This window comes from Vanacampus margaritifer, chromosome 20 (assembly GCF_051991255.1).
Source record: "Vanacampus margaritifer isolate UIUO_Vmar chromosome 20, RoL_Vmar_1.0, whole genome shotgun sequence".
NCBI classification, from domain to species: Eukaryota; Metazoa; Chordata; class Actinopteri; order Syngnathiformes; family Syngnathidae; genus Vanacampus; species Vanacampus margaritifer.
In genome coordinates, this window is record NC_135451.1 from 17,595,856 (window position 1) to 17,622,478 (window position 26,623).

Below are 26,623 nucleotides of genomic sequence, written 5' to 3' on the forward strand. Positions count from 1 at the left end.
GATGCCTTTGCTTGGGAGGCGCGACGCAGCCACAGATAGCGAAGGTGTCATCTGCCGGGGAAACGGCCTGCACGCTGATATCCATCAGCTATAATAACCTCGCTTGCACCTGTTTCTGATTGCGGAGCTTTCTCGCCTCCTTACTGTACTTCCATGCTAGCGCGTGGCCGTCTCTCTGCAGCTAGCTAGCTAGCTAGCGTCCAGAGATAAACAAAAACAAGCGTATCAGATGTAGCGTTATCTCAATGGATTAATTCACAGGAGGTAATTGGATCTGCGGCATGAAATGACATGATGTATTGCAGCGTATGACAAGCTTATTAGCATATATACAGTAGAAAGGGTCAACTCTTTACAAATGGTTAGCAACCGAGGCCTGTTGCGAGTTGTAATCTGTACATATAGAACACAAACTGTTAGGGTAGCACTTGTTTTTTTTAGACGAAAGCATTTTTGTTCTAAAAACTAAACAAAAAATAGTGCTTTGGTATGTCACAAACAACTCTATAGTTAAGTGCTCACTATATCTTACGTTGAACAGCTAGCCATTAGCGGCTTATCCAGCGGTTAACTTCCACCACTGCCAATAGTGATCAAGAACTTTCTCTGCATGCTTGTTGAGAAGTTTCCCGCCCTGCCTGTCGGTCTTCTACTGAAATCTTCCGTCACGGTTGTTAAGATTGTGGTCACTGCTAGCTACTCTTGCGCTAACAGAGGGAGGGAGCAAAGCATTTGGGTGGACATCTAAAGGCCTGACTGAAAGATGGAGAGAAACAAATGGCGTCAATATGAAAATCTTTTCCACAAATAGAAGATGTTAGAACATGTTTCACAGAAAAAAATTTGCAAGTCGGTGAGTTTGCAAATGGTGAGTTGATCGTTGGTAATGGTAGGAGAACTGCCCGCTATCATTTAGAAACATTGCTGTAAATTCACAAATACTTCCGGCACGACATTGACCCCAAATGTTTCCTCATCGTTTCTTCAATTTTGATGAAATTACGAATATTTTTGGAGGAGGGGGGTCCGATTGGTACACCTTCATAATGCCGCTTTAATCAATTTGAGCATTTACATTCTCAAGAGTGATTTTTTTTTTTTGCATGACATCAACAAGTTGTTTCCGTACAGTTTGTTGATTCAAATGTATTTATGGCAAATAACATTCAAGATCACACTTATGGTTCGTCTTAACCCGCACAAGCACAGGAAAAAACGTGAACTCCAAACAAGGCCAGAGGCGAGATTCGATCCCCAGACCACGAAAGTGTGAGGCAAAAATGCAAACCACTTGAGCACATTCTGCCCGTTTGCTTGAATACACAAACAACCTCGGGCGATGAGCCACATGCTGTCGCACCAAAACATGATGACCTCATCACGCATAGCAGCTTGTTGCGGTCAATTCCCGTTACGGAAAACAACCAAATGAAAACGCATTCCTCGGCTTTTCCTCAAGATGAACATTCCGCTGCTGTCATGAAAGCTTCCACAGCGCCACCTGGGGGAAGGAGTTAGCAAGTCAAGCTGATTGGTTTAGGCTTCCCGGGCCCATTCCCAGCCTTCCCATACGTATTCCTTCCAGGTGCGCCGTCTCATCCCGTCTGCAGAAGTCCAATTACAACATTTTCCACACAGGCTGCTTACGTTCTGCACTCAAATCAGTCCAATGAATCAATATGCAAGCTTTGTGCATAGCAGATGAGAGGCGCCGCTTGGTGCACATCTACCAGCTCCCCTGCCCGGGAACTGCCATTAATATGGATATCACGCTTAGAATTCATATTCCTGGCGCATGGAGAGCACGGTGAGGATTATGTGGACGCAACTAGTGGGAGAAAAAAGTTGTTGTTTTTTAAACACGGCGCGTATTGTGGGAAATGTGCGTTTAACCGTGGGGCTATTTTATATAATCCCGCCCCCATGCCAGATGCTCCCCCTACACTTTGGCAGCCGCACTATTTTCAACCACGATTGAATGCTACAGTAATTTAAAAGGTAAACAAAGCCGCATTTTAGAACACAACGTTGCCAGCTATTTGCTTGCCGATGTGTTCGCCGCGTGCGCCGCATGGTTTCGTTTTGAAGAGCTGCCTCCAACAGGGAAAATTGTTCTTCTCACCTTTCTCTTCAGACTCGAGGCTGTTGTCTCGTCACGCCGTCCCATTTCCGCCGCCCGTGTCGTCATGGTAACGAAAGCCCATTGGTTCGGCGAAACCGAGGGCGGGCGAATGGCATCAAACGAAACCGCTCCCTCAAAAGCAAACAATATCAAGAGGAGCTTCACAAGTTGAATGTTTAATCATGCTATTGTTATCCACTAATGGGATAAAATTATTTTTAAAATTGCGCTACAACAAGCAGAGGCTTTTTTTTGGTGTTTGCACAAAACAAACCTGCAAATTAGCACATGGCACTAAATGGGAAATGCAAATGGAAAAACCAAAAGAAACAACGTGTCACCTCATTAATTTTTACACATAATGCTAACAGCTTGTAATGAATGAGAGGGGGAATGAGAGGGGGGGGGGGGGGTGCCATTAATTTAAACAATGAAAATCAAGTGTATCAAATAATTCATTAATTGGCACACAGTGGAGAAATGATCGAAGACTAACAACAACACAAAAAAGGATAATGATTTTCTTTTCAATATGCAGGGAACAAAAGTCGATTTGGTTTTGGCTACAATTACTGCAAATTGGATGATAAATCAACACAACGCTGTGTGCGCGCGTATGTGTGTGTCACTTTCATCCACCTGATGTGTTTGTTTTTCATGTTTCCCCACATCCAATTTGCGTGTGTGTGTGTATATAAATATAAATATATATATATATAAATATATATATATATATATATATATATATATATATATATATATAGGGTGAGAAGCTCGGTCATCCGAGAGGGACTCAGCGTCGAGTCGCTGCTCCTCCACGTTGAGAGGAACCAGTTGAGGTGGCTCGGGCATCTGGTTCGGATGCCTCCTGGACGCCTCCCTGGGGAGGCGTTCCGGGCATGTCCTACCGGCGGGAGGCCCCGGGGACGACCCAGGACACGCTGGAGAGACTATGTCTCTCGGCTGTCCTGGGAACGCCTTGGGGTCCCGTCGGAGGAGCTGGCTGAAGTGGCTGGGGAGAGGGAAGTCTGGGCTTCCCTGCTAAAGCTGCTGCCCCCGCGACCCGACCCCGGATAAGCGGAAGAAGACGGACGGACGGACGGACACACATGTGTATATATATATATATATATATATATAATTTAAAAAAAAAATCACTTGTAAACGTACTCTTCCCTTGAGTTGTATTCATTTTTGGAGTGATCTTGATCAGTTACGTCCCCCAAAATCTTGCCCGCGTGACGTTTACGTTGACTTTCTTCATTGCAGCGCTCTCTCGCCAAATTGCATAAGACTCGGCAGATGTTGCACTTTTCTCGGTTTGATTGTAAAACTCACTTACTCGGAGGACGATCGGCACGCCGGCGCTCGCAACAGTTCGTCTGAAGGATTTGCAACGCGCCGCAAGCAAAGTCTCCAGCAGCAAAGAGCTTTTCATGTAACGATTAGCGTCTGCGGCGGGTCGGTCCACGCCAGAAAATACCAAGCAATAAGTGCGGATGGTAAAGCAACAACAACAGCTTGGCAAATTGTTAAGTCTTCCCCCCCCTTGCGGGTATGCCTCGACAATCTGTTCAGCGGCACGCAAAACAAACACTGTGTTTTATTAAAAACGTACAAACCTGCGAGTGCACGTTTCAGGAGCGCAGCCGAGAGCCAAGACGCTCTTAAAGTGGCCAAAGAAGGCCCACGGGAGATTGCAAACTTTGATTCGGGGCAACAAAAAAGACGCATCTGTCGGATAATTGTCTTTCTTTTTGTATCGTAGCGAACATCACAAGCTGAGACCCCGCTAGCATCGTTAGCGGCTTTTTTAGGCTTTCATCTGCTGAGCGATTAAAGCAAGAAGCAAACAAACATGAAAAGATGACAAGAAAAGCACAATGGACCATCGCAACGCAAACAGTTTCGACAACTAAGTGAAATATGGCTGACCCAGGTTTAAAAAAAAAAAAACAACTCTGTCGATCTTCTTTCACACGGGCAAGAGTGATGTTTAGGTACGTTTTGACGGTAATGTTTAGTTTTTCTGGTTTTACAAAAAAACTTTGTATTGCTTATTTTGGCACTTTCATGACTATTAACTCATTGACGACGTCCATTTTTTCAAGTTGTTTTCTCGATATTGCCGGCGACTTTAGAACATTTTGGCTGATCTTTCAAGGAGCGCTGAATATTGTGTTCCATGACGACGTGCCTAAAACTTTTGCCACTTAATAATCGCCGTGACGAAACCATTCTGATGAGATATCTTGTTCGAAAGAGATTTCTTCATGCCTGAAGAAACCTTAAATAAATGTAGTATATCATTTATTTATAAATATTGATATCTAAGCCTATACTTTGACTTTTGTTACTTCCCACCACTGGAGGGTTTTGGCAAATCCAGGTCCAGAATGCAAAAACCACAAAAGCCACAGTTTAGCTTTAGCCCCAGGTGCTAGCTAGCTAGCTCCCCGGGTGCCTGTTTACCTGCTAGGGAACTAGCTAGCTAGCACGAGGGGCTAAAGCCAAACTGTGGCAGGGTTTTTACTTGATCTGGATCTGGATTTGCCGTATCCAGGTTTGAAAAACATTTGTCCCAAGTCAGCTGAGGTAAAACCTGACCAGGGTAACTCAGTCTAGCAAATGGATGGATGTTGGGAATTTTCGCTTCCATGCAAGGCCAATGAAGACGTGACTAGAAAGGTCAACGATTGAGTCTTTAGCAAAATGATCGGAAGCTGATGAGAGGACGTTGACTCTTGAGTGAACCTTCAGTTTGATGACTGATCTGAAGTAAACGCAACTTTGTCGTCTGGCGCGGGATGCGTCGACAAGCGCGACAACAAGAAAGACGGAGTCATAGGTCAGTGTGCTCCGTTAGCTGTGAAATACTTCCTTGTTGTTGGGCCTCGGAGACAAACGTGCTGCACACCAAAGTGTCGCACATGAATAAAATCAGGTCTTAATCTCTGCAGTGGCCATGTATTATTTATGAGAGATTTATCCTCATTAGTCAATGGAACATTCTGACAGCACAATCATTTGCTTTTTCTCTTGACAGCGTCTGTCGAGCTTTGAGTTTCCCGGACGAGTCGCATTCGCTGACAGCTCTTTCCCAGCCCGGGTTCTCGCGGTGTCATTATCTGTGTCAGTGTTTGCGCTCAACCCGTCTGCCGGCGCTTTCTTGTCTCGCAGCTGCACACTGACCTGGATCTGGGCGACAGCGCGGTCAAGTACACGCTCTCGGGCGAAGGCGCCGGCTCCATTTTCACCATTGACCAAACCACGGGGGACATCCACGCCTTACGGAGTCTGGACCGCGAGGAGAAGCCTTACTACACGCTACGCGCGCAGGCCGTCGACCTGGACAGCGACAGACCCCTGGAGCCCGAGTCCGAGTTTGTCATCAAGGTGCAAGACATCAACGACAACGAGCCAAAGTTCTTGGAGGGGCCGTATCGAGCCACCGTTCCCGAGATGTCGCCCGTGGGTAAGAGGCAGCAAACACCAGCAAACAAAACAATTGTCTTGGATGGCTTCCAGGAGCTTGAAACTTTTGTCTTAAATTAGTAAACACAGGATGTGTCTCCAAGTCCGACTGACAAACTTATACAGTGTTCGGCAAAAGTTGGAATAGTTCCAACTTAAATCCATCTTCTTGTGGATAAAATTTTGTATGGCGATCGGTTCTTCACCCGCTTATTCACTTGTTGAAAAACTATAAGGTATCAGTTTCTTCTTCTCTGCAAAAGACTCCTGAACATTTGCGTCGTTGGCTCACAAAAATGAGTAGCACAAAGACAAAAAAACGCCTTTTATACAAAAAAAAAAAAAAAACTCGGTATGTAAATAATAAAGATAAAAAGAGACATCGATTTTTATGACTATCTTCTGAGCTCTGAATTGAAATTCCATCCGGCTGGCAATTGTTCCGTGTGCTCCTTTTGTAAGAGGTCGTCGGAATGAATCATGATATTCCATTGGCCTTCATTACCCAAGCAACAGGGAGTAAGTGCAAACAGAGCCCTGGGGAACTCCGCTTTTAATTTTCAGTGGCAATGAGGTGTAACGACTAATCAACAGGAGGTGAAAGCCTTTCGCTTCCCAAATAAATACTGCTGAAGGCCTTAAATGAAAACCGTGGCAAGGGCGGTGATGTGATGAAAATTTGCCGGAAGCAAACGTGCACTTTTTTCTGTGTGGAAGACTAGAAGGGAAACGTTCAAGTTGGATGCTTTAATACCTGAAGTGTATACTCACCAACTTTTGCCAACACGTGCAATTTGATTCTTAGGTGCCCCAGATGCGATCCCTCTAAAATATCAAATCTAAGTTTGACTGACAAAAAAACGTCCGTTTTGTCCTTCTCCGAGAGTCGTCCCTAAATTAAAAGGAATTCACAAGATCGCCAGTGACAAATTGAAAGGATAAACAAGTTATAGTTGTCCGCAAATCATTGAAGATCCAAACAAATCAAAAGTCCAACAGCCTGAACCAAAGATTTTCTTGATGGGTTTCAAGGTCCGCCGTGTTTCCAAGTTGTGCCGTCTGCCAACTCGTCAGAAAGGCGGCGATGCGTCTGCAAAGTGCGCCCGTCCAAACTGCTGCCAAACAAAAGCGGAAGCGTTGAGGCTGTAATGTGGCAAAGTTGCAAGTATTTTCCACAAGAGCCACGTCAAGATGGCGGCGGCAGCAGGATGTTACGTGTCGTCTGATACATTTCAAGTTGTAGCTTTCACAAAAGGATCATCAGGCGTCGTGTTCGCCCGGCTTACAACAACACCTGATGCAAAGACACCAAACGTTGCCGGCAAAGCAGACAAAATAGTTGCACAAGGAAAAGTTCATCCTGGAGAGCGGAGGACGAACGCGCATAATTAGTGCAACATCAGTGCACCGCCAGATGTTGATGAGTTATAAATGTTGTGTTTTTGTTGATGGCTCTCATAATGAAGCGGCAGATTATTTTTTTTTTCCTGCCGTCAGCTCTCTTTGTTCAGAGTTTAGTGAGTCCAATTTCGGCGCGTCGCCGTTTTTCAAGCAAAGCCGGCGTTCACCTTCACGGCGGATGCGGAATCGCGTTTGTAATTGTAGAAGTGAAATCATCTCCAAGGTCACCGAAGCCCCCGGGAGGGCCGCATCCAGTCTGAATAAATAATTCAGGTCATTTTTTTGGGTTTTGGAGGAAAACACGGCAACATCAGTCACCGGAACCTCGGAAATATTCAAAGAGCGCCTTCAGAAGTCCCGGTTTCTACTTTTTGTCTTCTGCTGACTGAGCCAGTCGGTTCCGATCCAGAGCCGTCCTTGCCGACTTCTGCTGCCCCGGGGGCCCGCCCGATCATCGACGGCGATCGCGCCGACAAATTCAATGCATGCTTAAACGTGACACATTTGTCGAGTCAGCAGAAAAGTGGAGTGGATTTCTGATGTCGCTGGAATTCCCTAAAGCGATAACAAGACCGACAGCAAGACAGACTTACGAAATTGGATGTCAGAGAGACGAGGCGGTCGGAAACTCGGACTTGACTGACCGGTTCAAGTAGGCTTTCAAGCTAGGGTTAAGGTTTTGAGACAAGGATAAGGCTTAGTTATGGTTTTTCAAATTAGGGTTATAAGGTTAGTAAGTAAGTAAAATTAGTAAAATTAGCGTTCAAAGCAAAGTTGTGGTTTCAAGCCAGGAATTATTATTTTTTATTTATAGTTTAAAGCTTAGGCTGTTTTTTTTGTTTTTTTTTATTGTGTGGCCTTCAAATGTCAATGACTGGCTTTTGGTTTCAAGTCACATTTTCTTAAAAAAAAAAAACAGGTTACTTTTGTTATTGCCGTTTTAAAATTAGAGGGTTTCAGTTTTAGTTCAAGGTTCCAAGCCACGGTTTGGGTTCCAGTTTAGGATTTCAAGCCTTGGTTACGGTTACATAGGTTTTATGGAAAGTGTGTACAAGGTTAGGGTTTCAAAACTCTTTTGATCTAAATCTGGTTAAGATTTCAAAATAGGATTTGAATACTGGTTCACGGTTTTAGATTAGGACTTTCGGTCTGGGTTGGGGTTTCAACCTGGAGTTCTGGTTTCACATTTGAGCTTTGAGCTCGAGTTGGGCTTTCAAGTCAGGGTTTCAAACCAGGCTAAGGGTTTCAAAGTAGGATGTGAAGAGACCGGGTTAAGGTTTTAATACATTCTTAGACACTTAATCAAAGACGTTGTGAAAGCGTGTTATAGTAGCATGAACATTTGGTCGGACTGTTTACACGGATATCGCCCCGCATCTTCACCGCTTGATCGGCTGAATCCAAACATAAAGACGAAGAGTGAGCGCAGTTGGCTTGGAGAGTCTCAGGTGAGCTCCAGGCGCCTCGCTCGCCCGGCGGACTCCTGACATTTGAGAGAGCGAGAGAGCGAGCGAGTCCAATCCCCGTGAGAGCCGATCAAGGTAACTCGCTGGAAGACGAGTTCCTCCCCGTCAGAATGGCAATGACGCCCTCAGAGCGGGAACAAATGAAATAAATAAATAAAGGGAGAACAACACATGCTGGAAGTGTTTCCCGCAGGATAAAAATGCTCGCGTCGCCGTGGCAACGGCGTTCCCGTTAATGAGATGATTGACAGACAGCTAATTAGCCGAAAAGTGATTATCCCACAAACACGTCTGATGGATTTTTCCTTCCTGTTATCAAGAAGATTGAATAATATAATTGATTCATTTACATGACACATTTAAAACGGCAGCTCACGCTTGACTGGAGATGGCAATAAATGATAATAGGGCCGTGCAATTCATCGAAATTCAATTACCATTTCGATTGATACCCTCCACGATTATAAAATGGGCATAATTGTACAAAAGCGATTATCAATACTAGGGCTGTAACAAGTCCTCGTCATTTCTGCCTGGGATACCCGCTAAGATAGTTGTAGTCAAGCTAACGGCAAAAGGCGTGACAGTACACGGGGCTAACCCTGAGAGAAATAAAAAATTTCAAAATAAACCTTGCCTTACCAAGTAGTATATGCAGATCAACGCATTGCAGCGATTTTATTTTGAAGTTGTTTCTGGAAGCGTGTTGTCGCAGTATAAGGGCTGACGACATGCTCGTCTGTTCAGAGTTGATGAACAACGGCAAAGGAAAAGCCTCAAACTGTTGCGACAGACGTCAGTAAGACAAAGTCCGGAAGTCAAGTTCGAGCTCCAGTTAAGACTTCATTACGATGACATTGTATCGCACGGCGCCTGTTTGCCAGCGTTTAGCACCCGACTGCTAGCTACCAGCACCGAGCGGCAAGCTAGCCGCGCTAGCTAGCAGCGGTAAAGTGCTTTCAGCCCGTTTGATTACTTTTCAAAGGCGTCAATACTACAGCCCGGAAACAGCTGGAGACCCTCGTGACGATTAGTGCTTCAGAAAATGGACTTGTTAGCAAACCTGCCATACTCAAATGCGCTATTCATTTAGCCGACAAAATTGCTATTGTGGGTCTGACATCATTTGAGTTCAATTGACCAAAATCTATGAGGAGAGATTGATCTCAAATCAGAGGAAAATAGTTTGCTGACAAGCACAGTTCAAGTAAAAAAAAGAAAATTGATCATCTAAAAATGAAAACCAGTTGTTAATTATAACATGCAAATGTGTTTTGTTTTTTTTGTCTTCTGTATTTATAATTGTTCTTTAACCAAGGAAGTATATTTAGGTATATTTTTATTTCTATCCAAATACCTGATTATTCGCTAGAATTTTCAGTAGGATATCTGAATACCAAAATATTCGATAGCTGCAGCCCTAAAATAAATTTGGACTTGTTTCGAGGCACGCCCGCACGAGTTCCTTCATCGCACACGCCCGTCAAAAGTAGCTCGCAACCCACAAGCCGTACTGCACACGCTGCACCCCAACTTCAAATGTTTGCTGACATCAATAATAGATATTATTTTGATGACATTATGCTTTGAACCTTTTTTTGTTCAAAATGAATCGACTCCCCTCACGTCAAATTTGTGAATTTTTCAGCAAATAGTGAAAGATAGCTTCTAAACGTCTGGATTTATAATCCCGCAAGTTATCAATGTTTCCAATAAAATCCAATTTGCGCCACAACTAGTCTTACTTGTAGCTAGGCTACATTACTATGCGACAGTCAACTTAAGCACATACATATCAGCAATCTGTGTGTGACTTTGACGTCAAGCGCAGGTCGTTATTTCGGGCTTGGGTTGCCACGGTAACACTGAGCTGTGCTATTAGGCTGGTTTGTCAGTGGTGGCAACAGCGGGGGGGGGGGCAAGTTGTCTGAGTGGACGGCCGCGTCGACCCTAATTGTTGCTTAAGTCTCAAGAAGTGACTTTGAAATGAGAGGAAGACGCCCACGTGGGGGCGCCGCCGCGCATTGCCTCTCATTTGCTTGATCACGTTAGCAAAAGTTGGAACCCTGACCTGCTGGCAAATCAAGCTTATTGAGCATGTTTAGTTCAATGGCAATTACACAGAACTGCCATTACTCATAAACAAGAATTTCAAATACTTGCCCATTTTGGAGAATTTATTTTTATTTATTTATTTATTTTAATTACAGGTACACACACCGACGCAAAACTTGCACCTAAATGACTGGGATTCACTATTTGTTGCCTTGTTATCGTGCATAACATTTCTGGTCTCTCTTCCTGGTCTCGGCCCTCGCTCGGGACTGTCGATGGCCTCCGGCGGACTCGTTCTATTTAAAGATGTGCAAAGCAGGGGAAGCGCCGAGGACTTTGGACGTCCTCTGCTGGCGTCGGGGTCTCCGTTGTCCGTGTTAGCCGCTAATGTGCCTGGGCTAACGTTTGAATGTTTTTCGCCGCATGCTGCTCACAAGATCAAGCGTGTTTCATACGCAGCTGCTTTAATTAAAGAGTTCTCAAAGCAGATGAGCGCGACCGTGCATGCTGCCTGGCATGCATACATGGAAGGGGGCAGTACTGATTAACAAGATGTGCATATAAATAAAGTATAAATACAACTTTGGAGCCACAGGAACAGATAATTGTTGTTTTTATTGTAATTTTTTTCTTTCAGATTCATTCTACATGTCGATGCATTGTTACATTATAAACAAAAAATAGTTTCGTACAGAATTACAGTTGAATTGTTATTATTGCATATTGGAAATACTGTAAAATATTTTCAGTTTTGTTTATTGTTAAATTGGATTATTTCAGTCCATTTTGAATGGAAAACATTCGTTTACATTTTGTGTTGACAACATTTAGTTGATTTGAATAGCGTATGATTTCGTTCATATATTTTACATTTAAAACATCACAAACAACCCTGTTAATACTTTTGAATTGTATTTACTGGTTTTCAGTATATTTGCTTATTTCATTTTCATTACAAACCTCATTTCTCCCCAAATAATTTAGTTTCGATTTACTTCTATTCTTACCTCATTTGTTCAAGCGATGTCCTTAGCGAAATTGAATTTTAAAAAATTATAATAACAAACAAATAATCAGTGGGAAACTTTTTTTTAATCGTCTCCGTCCTGTGTTTTATCCTCATGAACATAATCCAACTATTCGGATGAACTAAAGGGCAAAACAGAACATCTTCAAACCTTGCAGAGATCATGAGAAATGAACTTTTTTTGCAATTTCATTGAAATGTGCATATTGATGATGCATTCCTTTCATCTCGCCAACACAAAAGCAGTGCTGGCGTTCTCAGCGAAACTCTCAGCATGACTCTCCTTGTATTGTGTTGTCATTTTGCATCCCATAATTCCACAGCATCCACATGTTGACTCTGATAAAAAGCATTGCAAACGTGCTTATTTTTAATTGAAAAGCCACGTTAAATAAGAAACTAATGCTGTTAGGCAAGGTGGATCCAACATGTAATTACGCCGCTTGGCCGGCTGCCACGCTAACAGCATTGGCAAGCACGTGGCGCTTTATTTTCCTTGGCGTCCTTCTCTTATTTAATAAACGGCTGCACTGGATGCGGCCCAACCGGGAAACGAGAAGCGTTTCCGTGGCTTTCATCTTTGGCTCCTTTTTGGATTTTCCAATCACGTCAGGTGTGTGTGTGGTTTTTTTTCTCCTCTCTCCGCAGGGACGTACGTGACGCAGGTGACGGCCACCGACGCGGACGACCCCACGTACGGGAACAGCGCCCGGGTGGTGTACAGCATCCTGCACGGACAGCCCTACTTCTCGGTGGACCCCAAAACTGGTGAGACTTCTGAAGGACGTTCTGGCCAATTGCTAAAACGCTGTGATTTACAAATGGTATGCGGAAGGCAAAACAATCCTTTTCATTTCTCTAAGGTATGCTGTGCTAAAATAGCATTTTCCAAATACATTCATAACCGGGCCACATATCCATTTTAATATTACTAGGGATGTGTGCGTACTGATACCGGCCTTATATTCAGGTATCGGGTCCTCGTGTATAGAGGACCAAAACTGCCACAATTAAAAATAAATAAATGACTAAATGAATACATAAATGACTATAAGTGATGTAAAAAATATAATTCAAAAATTAGAGGCAAAAAAATATATATATATATATAAATGGAAATCAAAACAACAATACACAACAACGTTTTTATATTTAATTCTATTAATTTAGTTCTATTTATATATTTATTTTTGTATCAACACTTATTTTTATATTTCTTTTTTGAATCTCATTTTTATTCTTGTATTTATTTTTACTTTTATTTATTTATATATATATTTTTATTTTTTTTTTGTTTGTTTGTTTTTTATTTCCATTTATATTTATTTTTGTATCTAATTTTTGAAATATTTTTTATATCCGTTTTTATTTTCACTTTTATTCATGTAGTCATTTATTTTGTTGGTCTTTTATATTCATAGAGGCTGCCAATGCCAGACACCGATACTTAATGCAAAAAATAAAAAAATCTGACAATAAATCCTCCTTGACAGTAGTTGGCGCTATACCGCAGCAGTTCGAATCATCTGCGTCAAAAACAAATGTCTTTGTTCACATTTCCATTTTCTATATAGAGTACTACAGGTACTCAACGAGTGAGTACTGGGATCGGTCTGAAAACAAATCCCTAAATATTACCACGGAGCCATTTGATGTGAATCACATATTGGCGAGCCAGCAGCATGCAGATGTTTCCGTTCAACGTCTCACCGCTTTGCCGCTGACTGACTAACAATTGTTTACGGCGGCCGCTTGCAAATGACCAAACGCAATTATGGACAAACATTAGCGCTGTTATTTATTTTGTTGTTTATGCTGGAGTCAATGCAGCAGAACGGCGGTAAAAGCTTGTGGATTGGCAGCCGAGTGGTGGCCGAGGGGGGGGGAGGGGGGTTTTGGACTGAACTTTTAGTGTGGGTTATGTTTGTCCCACTATTTCAAACACGTTTCTACAAATACACAAAGAGTTATAGCAACATTCTAAAAAAAAAATAAAAAAAATACATAAATCTAATATTCACTTGAAGTTGCCCAATGTTTTTCGTTATCCTCCTCATTATAAGGTATCGGCTCCTTGTAGAAATTACCGATACCAGCAGCCGATACTTAAAGTCATACTCAATGCATTTAGACATTTTCAGCATTAACAAGTTAATATTTTGTCGGTAATTAATTTAATAACTAACATTACTTATCATGTACAATAAATACATTTAAAAACACATTTTACAACTTGCTTCCGGCTGAAAATGACATCACGTGCGCGCGGAGCTCAGTAAGGACCGATCATGGCTCCGTTTGTGAACGTCACATGACCAAACCCAGAACACAGGTGAGCTGTGTTTGGTTGTTACCTGTTTCCTGGACATCTGTGATGTCATTTTCATTCCGCAACAAGTGGTTTTAAAAGGTATGAATTGTAAAATAAAAAATAACGACGTTATCAAACTAAATCTAGACAAAACATGAACTTTTTATTGCTGAAAATGACTGAATCCTGAATCCCTTTTAAGGCAAAAATAAAATAAAAAATAAATAATCTGACATGAAGTCCTCCTTGGCTGTAGTGGGCGCTACACTGTGGCAATGGTAGCCCCACCCACCCAAGGGGCAGAGTTATGCTGCGCAGGATATCCAAAAATAGTCCATATGTAAATTAGCCCAAGTGTGACAGCAAAATGCGTAAGGAATCGCTTACAGACGCATTTTGTGAAAAAGGCAGATACAAGATTTAATGTTGTTATTTAATTTCACACTTGACGGGTGCGCACAAACTCCAGACACGCCTCTATTTGTAAACACGCTCTTACAAAGCCACATTTACATAAAATGTCCCCTTTTAAAGACACTTTTTGCCAGCAGCGGGACGATTCTCGGCGTAATAAAATCCTCTCATGCGTATCGCAACGGCGACGCAGGTTGGGAAGGTGTTGCCACTCACAGCACAGCAGAGGGAAGTGAAAAGCAGCGGCAAGCACAAACACAACATCACGCTGCGAGAATAAATGTTCTCCCGGCTGGGCGTCCGTCTATCGGCGCAAACACACGCCAGCAATCGGCAAACAAACATTCAACAGGCGTCACGTCAGACAAACGGCGTCATTTCAAACAAACAAAAAAATCAGGACTCACAAACTGCGAAAGGTGCGCAACTGGCTGGGCTTCAAAACTGTTTCAGAAAATTGCTCTTGGGAAAAACAAACTCAAATCTCGTCATCAAGAACATGCTTGATTTTTCCCCAACATATTTCTTCTTGCCAGGCAGAATTTGTGGACGAGCATGTCAATGCTTCACAAAGCCAAAATCAAACATTTGTGGGATTTGATACGGTAGCTTTGAACTGTTTTTCACCATCTATCCGCCGGCCGCAATTGGAAGTTGGTCAGCTATTATTATTAGGTAGGCGGACCGGATTTTCCAAATTAAAAACCAGGACGCTATAAATTGTTATGACAACTGTGTGATGGACGTACACCAAACAATTGGCTTGCCAACTGGACACAAAGCTCAAAACCGGGACTGTCCCGATTTAACGCGTGCTGTGAGCTAGCTGGCTACACAAAGCATCCAAAAAAAAACATCTTCTTCTGATGCCAACTGCTCAGTGTGGGCATTTCAATTCCCAAGGGAGGAAATGTCGCCGTCCGCGGAAGCTTGTTAGCTCACGAGCTAGCCGGTGGCCAGCGCGTCTCGTTGCAATAGTGGAAAAGCTCCGCGACGACCCGCCGGGAAATATTGCAGCCACTGCAGGCTTTAAGTGGATATATTTTGGTGGCTTGAGCCGTTTTCAGTGGCCATTCGAAAGCATAGACCAGCTTGATTTTCAGGATTTTTCAAGCATCATTTTATATACTTGGCAATTAAGCCTATTTTTTTGAATTTTTTTTTGCAATGAACTAAACTCACATTTGTCAGTACAGAGCAACACAATTCACTTAACAGTTACAAGTCAAGAGACACAAATAAATAAACTATGACCAACAGAGTGAGACAGAACGGGAAGATGGCGCCCTGATTTTCTTCATTAAAAAATGTATTAAAAAAATATAAACACACGCACATTGAACAGATCGGTGACTACGCTGCAAAAAATGGGCTTAAAAATTAATGAAAGACGGACTATATTACTTAGTTTATTTACCAAGTAAACTTCAAAGCTACCCTAAAAAAATGTCCTCATGTCTTAAAACTACCATTTTTATGCCATCCACACCTCCAGGCGTCCCCAATCCTGGTCCCTGAAGACAGAGTCCTGCGGGTTTTAGTTACCAGATGTTTTGAATCAGGTGAAGGACGGATTCATCTAAAACCCACAGGATTGAGGAATCCTGTCCGTCCGTCCGTCCGTCTTCTTCCGCTTATCCGGGGTCGGGTCGCGGGGGCAGCAGCTTTAGCAGGGAAGCCCAGACTTCCCTCTCCCCAGCCACTTCAGCCAGCTCATCCGACGGGACCCCAAGGCGTTCCCAGGACAGCCGAGAGACATAGTCTCTCCAGCGTGTCCTGGGTCGTCCCCGGGGCCTCCTGCCGGTAGGACATGCCCGGAACACCTCCCCAGGGAGGCGTCCAGGAGGCATCCGAACCAGATGCCGAGCCCGAGTTGAGAGGAACCAGTTGAGGATTGAGGAATCCTGTCTTAAAATAATATCTTAAGATTTGGATTGAAAACAAATCAAATGCTGTAACATACGATAAAGTCCATTTTTGGATTTGCAATATTTAATCTTGGTTAGATTCGAGTGGTTGCATAAACGTGCGTGTGATCTTCAAGCGAACCACCGCAAGTCTTGGCTGCAGTTCAAGCGTTTGAATGTCAAGTTTATTAAGCGAGCTCGATTCGTCTTCCTCAGGTGAAGACGCGTCTTGGAATGAAAATGCGCGCTAGCCGCGGACGCATACGCGGCCGGCCGGCTTTCCACACACGGCCTTTCTTTAAATGTCAATGACGCGTGTGCCGTCGTTGTGCCGTCGTGTGCCGCAGGCGTGATCAAGACGGCTCTGCCCAACATGGACCGAGAGGTGAAGGAGCAGTACCAGGTGCTAATCCAGGCCAAGGACATGGGCGGGCAACTGGGGGGGCTGGCCGGGACCACCGTGGTCAACATCACCCTCAGCGACGTCAACGACAACCCGCCGAGGTTCTCCAAAAGTGAGTTTCATTGAAATGGAGGCTTTTTTTTTTTTTAAATGTCTTGTCTACAGAATTCTATTTAGATCATAATCATACTTACAGTTCAATTGGTATCGGTAACATGAACTTCAATGTACACAAATGACCTAAAATCACAAAAAAATACTTAATATTGAGGCACTTGCCAATATTGTGAGTCAAGTCAATTTGTGGAGGAACTTAAATGTTTTACGTTCACTTTCATCTGGCCACTTGCGTTGGTTTTGAATGTAGGTGGCCAAAACATGCCTAATTCAAATTAAACTGCACTAATAAACTAACCACCAGAGGGTGTTGGAACTGCACAAACAGAATATAATTTTTCCTTTTTAACCGATGTACTGTTTTTAATATTGTGACATGACGACGACGATATTGTGGCAGTTTTAATGTTGCAATATCACAATGTTGCAGGATTGTAGCTACGTCACTTTGCGTTAAAGTCTGCTAGCTTTTAGCGATGTAACCAGAGGTGGCAAATCCAGGTCCAGAAAGTAAAAACCCTGCCACAGTTTGTCTTTAGCCTCAGGTGCTAGTTAGCTTGCTCTTTAGCTAGCTGCTCGTTTACCTGCTAGGGAGCTAGCAAGCTAGTTAGCACTAAGGGCTCCTGTGGCAGGGTTTTTACTTTCTGGAACTGGATTTGCCACCTCCGGAACATACGAGCACACATCAGGACGTGAATCCCCGTCCAGACCTCGACTGGACCCGACCACTCAGTGGACAACCAAAGGCAGGTGGTCACAAACGTATCGAGACGCTCGTTTCCTCCACAGCGCCGACCATCCGTAATTCCACAGCTTGTTGCCATGACGCGCAAAAAAAGGTGGGCTTGCTTTCGCATGACAAGCTCCGGTAAATAAAGCTTGTCGTCTCACCGTTGTTTTTGCTGGTGGAGCATCCTTCTATATTTAGATTGTGCTTTTAGCACGATGCGCTGAGGGCGCTGACTCACTGCATTTCAGCACAATGCTGTAACTTCACTATTTTCTCATTTTATAGGCTGCTAAACCCCATGAATTTGCCTCTCTCAATCAGCAACTCAAAGCGGTGAGAAAAAAAAAAAAAATCAATTTCTATAAAGTCACTGATGTGCGAGTTTTGTGCTGTGGCTGATGTCGGGCCGTGAGCGCCGCAGCAGCAGCGGCAGCAGCAGATGACAGCAAAAGCGCAACCCTCCGCAGTGAGCCCGACGAGCGGCCCGGAATGTAAATGGAGCCGAGCTTGCGGAAAGCAAAAAAGTTGATATTTCCATAATTCTGTCACAGCACAAAGGTTCCCGCCACGTGTGGATGCTTCTGAACGCCGCTGAAGATGTTTCAAGTCCTCACAAGACCTGACGACGGCTCAGCTGGAGAGAGAGTTCTACTTTTGCCTCGAAATGATCCAACGTTTTGTCAAAGGAGCAATTGCGTTGCCAAAACGTCACAAATCAACACCTGACCTTCAGAGTTTTTAATTATTTACGGAGCAATTAACTGCCAGATTCATTGGGAAGATCCCTCTCGCTCCTCGGGTCAACGTTGGGGTCAAACTAGGGAATAACAAACATCCAAAGCTTCCTCCAAGAAAAATGGAATTAGTGAAGGTTTCCAAAAAGGATTAAACATTGAGTTTCAAATGAACATTTCAAGCTAGGATTAAGGTTTCAAATAAGGATTATGATTTCAAGCAAGATTTTAGGGTTTTTAATTTGGTTTTCCAGGCAGAGTTGCTTTCAAATGAGTGTTCCACGTCTGTGTTAGGGTTTGAAATTAGGATTTCGAGGTGGGATCAAGGTTTTAAATGTGAGATTCAAACCTTGGTTAGGATTTCAAATGCAGCTTTCAGGTCAACCTTAAACATTTCTTGACAATATTGTTATATGTGACCTCACTAGTCTAAACATTCAGATTCATATTTCATTTGTGGAATATGAGTTATGAAGCAAAAAATTTATCCATCTCGGAGGGCGGCCATTTTGCGTCGACTGAAGATGACATCATTGTGGTTCAGGGCTAAAGCAACAGCCAATCAGAGCTCAGCTTCATTAAACAGATGAGCTGTGATGAATGGTTGCCCTGAGCTGAACTGTGATGTCATCTTCAGTCGACAGCAAGTGGCAAAATGGCCGCCCTCCGAACTGGATCAAAATGGCTGGATTTAGCTGCTTAACTCATATTCCACTGACACAACATCAACCAGAATACCATATTTAGACCCGTGGGGTTGCAAAGAACATATTATTGTCCCCCCCAAAAAATATTTTATGATTTCAGTCTTTCTAGCCTGGATTCGGCTTCACAATGATTCGCATAAATAGCCTTTTTCCAAAATATATTTGACCAGCTGTATTTGATAAGCATTTTCACCAAATGTATCAACAAAAATAAATCCACTCTAAAGTTGATCTTGAACTCATTTCTGTATGTTTTTTTTTTTTTTACAAAACCAACAACTGCCTGTTTCTGAGAATGATTTTGAATCATGGAAAAAAACGATTTGTGTCCAACCTGAAGAAATCAATGTTGCCACCTGTTGCAAGATGGTGGAGTCGCCTGCAGATGTTCATATTTGATGATCTTAACCTCACAAATGTCATCGTCCGGCTTTGTTTGCAGGTTTTTTCCACTTGCGCGTCCCCGAGTCGTCGGCGGTGGGCTCGGCGGTGGGCAGGATCAAAGCCCACGACTTGGACCTGGGCAAGAACGCCCAAGTGGAGTACACCATCGTGCCGGGCGACGGGGGCGCCATGTTTGACATCACCACCAACGAGCACAACCAGGACGGGGTCATCGTCCTCAAGCGGGTGAGCCACCCAAAAAAAAAAAAAAAAACGCTTTGATTTGCTTCTCGTGGAGAGAAGATGTTCCCAATATATTATAAATGTTGGAGCAGACTTTGTAGAAGAAAAGAAATGCCGGCCAGCGGGACACCCCACGAGGGCCCTTTGTGACCCCTGAACCTTCGTTAGAGGCTTTGCGTCCCGGTTGAGCCTCCCGGAGGTCGGCTTTGATCCGCACTGCAATTCATTTCCCACGTGAACCTACAGCACTGGTCGGGACGCCGTTTCGCCCGGCCAACATTGTACCAAAGTGGCGGCGACGTTGGAGGAATTAATTACGCGTGGGGGGATGAAGCCTTCAAGGTCTATCGTCTCTTGTTTGAACAAAGGAAGACGTTGCGGGCGCGCACTAAAATTAGGGAGCAAAATGGAGCAGCCACTCGCAATATATTCAACACGATAAAGATGTGCAAGTTATTAACTTTGGCCTATATGCTAAAAAAAATATGGAGGCTTAAAATAAGCTAACCTATATGTCTATTGTATGACACAATTCATGATGTCTCATTTGAATAGCTATTAGGAATGACTTGAAAAATGGATTTCCTTCAATAATCTAACAATCTGACAATCACGTGTTGATGGATGTTTTGGATTATGATTCGGTTGGGGCTCGTTTGGCCAAATTCCCAAAGTGGGCACCTGGAGTTCAGTTCAAGGTTTGCGTCCTTGAGGCTTTTTTTTTTTTTACGTCCCGTTAGGGTGGACACGTCCACCCAATTAGGATTCAATCGCTGAAACGGTTTTCCGGGGGCTCGTTTCCTTTTTTTCAACGTTCCAGAGACTCTCACAATGCATTTTTTATGGTCGATGATCCAACTTTAATATCATCTTGCAGTTTAGAGACCGCCCATTTGAGTATACTCGCTTCCCATTGGTCAATTTCGTGCCTGAGCCTTTTTGCTACGTCCAATTGTGAGCGACATTCATTGCTGGTTGCAAAAAACAAGATTTAGTGGTTTCAACAAAAATTCTCGGGCGAACCACAAAAGAACCGACTCAATGCGTCGCACCTCATACGATGTATTTATTGATGAGTTTTGGGGCCCCCTTGTGGCCATAAACCACATTAGCGCTCATCTTCCATTGAACGTTATTCCCTGACTTGTGAGCAGCGACGGCTGGTTGGAGACGCGCGCCATCCATCATGTCCAAATTCACTCAAGTCAAATAACGACACGCCGCTTCGCACGGGCTCCGTCTTATTTCTGCCCGGACGCGGGGGAGCCAGGCTGCAGCTTCAGGCACGCATTTTGTTGCTCTTCATGAAATACACAAAAAACTCTCTCCTTTTTTATTTATTTTTTTTATTATAATCTCCCTCAGACATGACTGCATAAATGACCACAACTTTCCACACTCACACACAACCTCTAATGACCAAAGGGAACTTTTAAGTCTGAATACTTAAAATGCTTTTTTTCTTTGAGATGAAGCAAGTAAAAATTAATTCAATCAGACTGTGTTTAAGCTTGAAAACATGTTTGGTGAGGAAGACCAAAACTGCCAACATTAAAAATAAATTCATTGATAAATGAATAAATAAATAAAATTGAAAATAAAAATGCATATGAAAAATATTATTCAAAAATTTAATTAAAAATGGAAATAAAAACAACAATGTATATATATATATCCATAAATAATTACATATAAGTAATAATAAATACAATAAAAACGAGATTAAAAAAAATAAATGTTTGCATTTATATTTATATTATATTTAGCTTTTTATCTATCTATCTATCTATATATATATATATATATATATATATATATATATATATATATATATATATATATATATTTATTTATTTATTTATTTATTTATCATTTTGGCAGTTTTGGTCCTCTATTTTTTGGTGGTCTAGGCTTCTAATAGTTTTGGATTTTTCAAAAAAAATTTAATTCAATTTTTAACAAGTTTTTTTTTTTTTTTTTTTTTTTTTTACAAAAGAGATGTAGATTTGTGCTGATTGTGTTGATGGTCCACATTAGAGCTGTTGGGTGTCTTGCTAATTTAAAAAAAAAAAAAAAGCTTATTATTGTACTTGGAGTTGTTTTACCCTTGGCTGTAGGCGGGATATTAGAAACGCCTCTCATTATTTGAGGCCGTAATCTCATACGAGCGCGATATCAACATTTGTCAACATAGCTTGCGTTGCTAATGTTTTGTGTTGCAATTGATTTGCCATGCTCACATCTGGTGAAGCGTTTGTGAAACGGCGTCCAGCCCTCAGACAAATTGAGCGCGTGGGTCGCTCGTCCCCACGCAAAACAGCATCCCACCTACTGCGTGTGTGCGTTTTACACAAGTGCTGCTATTCTCCCTTCCATACACATGCAGAGACGCTCATCCTGCACCTGTGTGATGATGTGAGGCTCGCTGCCTGAATGTGCTCGCTTACAATAACCCCCCCCCCCTTATTATGCCCCCCCTTCCCTGCCTGTGCACACCACACACCCCTTTGGGCAGTCCAAATTCAATTTGTTGGCGCTCACGTTGAGCTTGAATAGAAATGAAAGGACTAAAAGTGTCAGAGTCATCACGCGTAATAGCAGCAGCAGCGCTAAGCTAAACTTGCTTTTGTCAGGTAGCGAAGGAGAACACTGTTACTTGAAACTCTGAAAAGAAAGAAAGGCTTTCATTTTCTTTTCAAGGATGTGCTTGAAAGAACTAATCTCATCATATTGAAATGTCGCTTGTTGAATGGATACGTTGAATAAAACCGATAAACATAAAGCTGCACTTGTAACGTTGCTGTAAAACACACTCGCCAAGTCTGGGAGACAAACTGCTATCGGTACCTGGGCTCCCTCTAGTGGTAGGCAAAAGAATCACTAGACAAACTGCTATCGGTACCTGGGCTCCCTCTAGTGGTAGGCAAAAGAATCACTAGACAAACTGCTATCGGTACCTGGGCTCCCTCTAGTGGTAGGCAAAAGAATCACTGAATCAAATGTTCAAACAGTACATTTGTAAATACATTACAGAAATGTTGAAGAAACGTTTTTTTGACTGAGGAGTATGTTCGATCCAACTCACAAATACTTTCAAACATGTTTGTAGCATTTAGCCTACAAGTACGTTTGAACATACCCGCAAGCATTTTTGAACGTATTTGCGAGAATGTTCAAACGTATTTAACGTGTTCAAAAAAAGCGGACTCCACATTGGCACACTTCGCTTGTATTTCACTTTGAAGTACAAGACATATACTTGCATTTAATCTTTGTTTTCAAAACATTTATTTAGGTGCCATTTGTATTCCAATTTGACAATGGCTAGCAACGATATGACTTTTTAACGTTGACTTTCAAATGTACAATTGATGTAAATCTCCACGCTGAATGTTTCCTCTGACTGCAAAAAGGCTAATGCATTCCGTTCGGAGCATTTCTTAACGTGAGAAAATCCAATGTTGCTGGCATTCAGTGAAACGCCGTCTTGTCTATTTTTAGCACAAAAGGTGCTCTCGATCCTTTTTGATCCCCGGCAAAATATTTATTCACACAGGCGGTAATTGATAGCTATTGTGTGCGCTACGTGCGTGCGTGTTTGCGTGCGCCGGCGCTCTCTGATGTTTTTTTTCTTTCTTGTTGGGAGCCTCAAAGTCAAAGACAATTTGGGCAAATCAAGTGGGGGCGAGGCCTGCTGCCGAAACCACAACACTGTGACAAACATGACGTGAGTGAGTGAATGGCTGAGTGAGGCAGTGAGTGAGGACAGACTCATTGAACGAGTGAGTGAGTGAGTGAGTGAGAGAGTTAGTGAGTGAGGACATACTAATTGAACGAGTGAGTGAGTGAGTGAGTGAGTGAGTGAGTGAGTGAGTGAGGACAGACTAATTGAGTGAGTGAGTCAGTGAGTGAGGACAGACTAATTGAAAAAGTGAGTGAGTGAGTGAGTGAGGACAGATTAATTGAAAAAGTGAGTGAGTGAAGACTGACTAATTGAATGAGTTACTGAGTAAAGTCTGAGTGAGTGAGTGAGTGAGTGAGGACAGACTAATTGAAAAAGTGAGTGAATGAGTGAGGACAGATTAATTGAAAAAGTGAGTGGGTGAGTGAGGACAGATTAATTGAAAAAGTGAGTGAGTGAAGACTGACTAATTGAATGAGTTACTGAGTAAAGTCTGAGTGAGTGAGTGAGTGAGTGAGTGAGGACAGACTAATTGAAAAAGTGAGTGAGTGAGTGAGGACAGATTAATTGAAAAAGTGAGTGGGTGAGTGAGGACAGATTAATTGAAAAAGTGAGTGAGTGAAGACTGACTAATTGAATGAGTTACTGAGTAAAGTCTGAGTGAGTGAGTGAGTGAGTGAGGACAGACTAATTGAGTGAGTGAGTGAGTGAGTGAGGACAGACTAATTGAGTGAGTGAGTGAGTGAGTGAGGACAGACTAATTGAAAAAGTGAGTGAGTGAAGACTGACTAATTGAATGAGTGAGTGAGTGAGTGAGGACAGACTAATTGAAAAAGTGAGTGAGTGAAGACTGACTAATTGAATGAGTAACTGAGTAAAGTCTGAGTGAGTGAGTGAGTGAGTGAGGACAGACTAATTGAGTGAGTGAGGACAGACTAATTGAAAAAGTGAGTGAGTGAAGACTGACTAATTGAATGAGTGAGTGAGTGAGTGAGTGAGGACAGACTAATTGAAAAAGTGAGTGAGTGAAGACTGACTAATTGAATGAGTTACTGAGTAAAGTCTGAGTGAGTGAGTGAGTGAGGACAGACTAATTGAGTGAGTGAGTGAGTGAGTGAGTGAGTGAGGACAGACTAATTGAAAAAGTGAGTGAGTGAAGACTGACTAATTGAATGAGTTACTGAGTAAAGTCTGAGTGAGTGAGTGAGTGAGGACAGACTAATTGAGTGAGTGAGTGAGTGAGTGAGTGAGTGAGGACAGACTAATTGAAAAAGTGAGTGAGTGAAGACTGACTAATTGAATGAGTTACTGAGTAAAGTCTGAGTGAGTGAGTGAGTGAGTGAGTGATTGAGGACAGACTAATTGAAAAAGTGAGTGAGTGAGTGAGGACAGATTAATTGAAAAAGTGAGTGAGTGAAGACTGACTAATTGAATGAGTTACTGAGTAAAGTCTGAGTGAGTGAGTGAGTGAGTGAGGACAGACTAATTGAAAAAGTGAGTGAATGAGTGAGGACAGATTAATTGAAAAAGTGAGTGGGTGAGTGAGGACAGATTAATTGAAAAAGTGAGTGAGTGAAGACTGACTAATTGAATGAGTTACTGAGTAAAGTCTGAGTGAGTGAGTGAGTGAGTGAGTGAGGACAGACTAATTGAAAAAGTGAGTGAGTGAGTGAGGACAGATTAATTGAAAAAGTGAGTGGGTGAGTGAGGACAGATTAATTGAAAAAGTGAGTGAGTGAAGACTGACTAATTGAATGAGTTACTGAGTAAAGTCTGAGTGAGTGAGTGAGTGAGTGAGGACAGACTAATTGAGTGAGTGAGTGAGTGAGTGAGGACAGACTAATTGAGTGAGTGAGTGAGTGAGTGAGGACAGACTAATTGAAAAAGTGAGTGAGTGAAGACTGACTAATTGAATGAGTGAGTGAGTGAGTGAGGACAGACTAATTGAAAAAGTGAGTGAGTGAAGACTGACTAATTGAATGAGTAACTGAGTAAAGTCTGAGTGAGTGAGTGAGTGAGTGAGGACAGACTAATTGAGTGAGTGAGGACAGACTAATTGAAAAAGTGAGTGAGTGAAGACTGACTAATTGAATGAGTGAGTGAGTGAGTGAGTGAGGACAGACTAATTGAAAAAGTGAGTGAGTGAAGACTGACTAATTGAATGAGTTACTGAGTAAAGTCTGAGTGAGTGAGTGAGTGAGGACAGACTAATTGAGTGAGTGAGTGAGTGAGTGAGTGAGTGAGGACAGACTAATTGAAAAAGTGAGTGAGTGAAGACTGACTAATTGAATGAGTTACTGAGTAAAGTCTGAGTGAGTGAGTGAGTGAGGACAGACTAATTGAGTGAGTGAGTGAGTGAGTGAGTGAGTGAGGACAGACTAATTGAAAAAGTGAGTGAGTGAAGACTGACTAATTGAATGAGTTACTGAGTAAAGTCTGAGTGAGTGAGTGAGTGAGTGAGTGATTGAGGACAGACTAATTGAAAAAGTGAGTGAGTGAGTGAGGACAGATTAATTGAAAAAGTGAGCGAGTGAAGACTGACTAATTGAACGAGTTACTGAGTAAAGTCATAGTGAGTGGCTGAGTGAGTCAGTGAGTGAGGATAGACTAATTGAACGAGTGAGTGAGTGAGTGAGAGAGAGTTAGCGAGTGAGGACAGACTAATTGAAAAAATGAGAGAGTGAGTGAGTGAGGACAGATTAATTGAAACAGTGAGTGAGTGAAGACTGACTAATTGAATGAGTTACTGAGTAAAGTCATAGTGAGTGAGTGAGGACAGACTAATTGAGTGAGTGAGTGAGTGACATCCTCCACTATGTAATTAAGTGTGAGGAGTGATGAAGACAAGGATGAAGGTGTGAGTGAGCCGCAGATAAAGCCTTCATGAGCTCCTCACTGTGTTCTGACCCGCCCACTCCATTGTCTTATTCGGGATTGCTGCAACATCCCCCGAGAGCAATCCTTCCACCGCTCTCCTTTCCTCCCTCGTTTGACTTTCCGCACGCACGCACGCACGCACGCACACACGCGCGTGCAGGAAGGCAGGCAGCGGGAGCGCCTCATTGTACACAGCCGAGTTTGGCAGAAGCCAAATTAGAGAGTGAGGAAGGTTGGCGATGATAAGAGGATCAGGCTGAGTAATGGGTTCAAAGGATGATCATCTGTTTCCCAGCCTGGCGAGGAAAAAAAAAAAAAAGCAGGCGTGAAGGGGCCTCGTACATCCCATCTGCTAAACATAAGATTACGTGAGACAATAGGTAAATCCGCCCGCAAATTCCCGGGCGGGCGTGAGGACCGATGACACGCCGTACGGCGAAGGACGCGTTGACAAACAAGAGCCTCGGGTCGCCTGGCCCAAAATGGCTTCCTCTCCGATTAAACGGCGCGTTTGTCCGTTTGCTTGTTTATTTACCTTCTCCCGACAGGCAGAGGAAAGCGAGCGTCGG

At 42.8% G+C, this 26,623-nt stretch overlaps 1 protein-coding gene across 1 annotated transcript in view; it reads left to right on the forward strand.

Annotated features, from left to right (window-relative positions):
- Positions 1-26,623, forward strand: part of LOC144040245 (cadherin-12-like) — a 97,325-nt gene that overhangs the window by 34,388 nt on the left and 36,314 nt on the right. The window contains exons 3-6 of the mRNA XM_077554293.1: positions 5,303-5,597; positions 12,194-12,313; positions 16,525-16,692; positions 19,311-19,498. Of these exons, the coding sequence (XP_077410419.1) occupies positions 5,303-5,597; positions 12,194-12,313; positions 16,525-16,692; positions 19,311-19,498 (771 nt within the window). The remainder of the gene's footprint in view (positions 1-5,302; positions 5,598-12,193; positions 12,314-16,524; positions 16,693-19,310; positions 19,499-26,623) is intronic.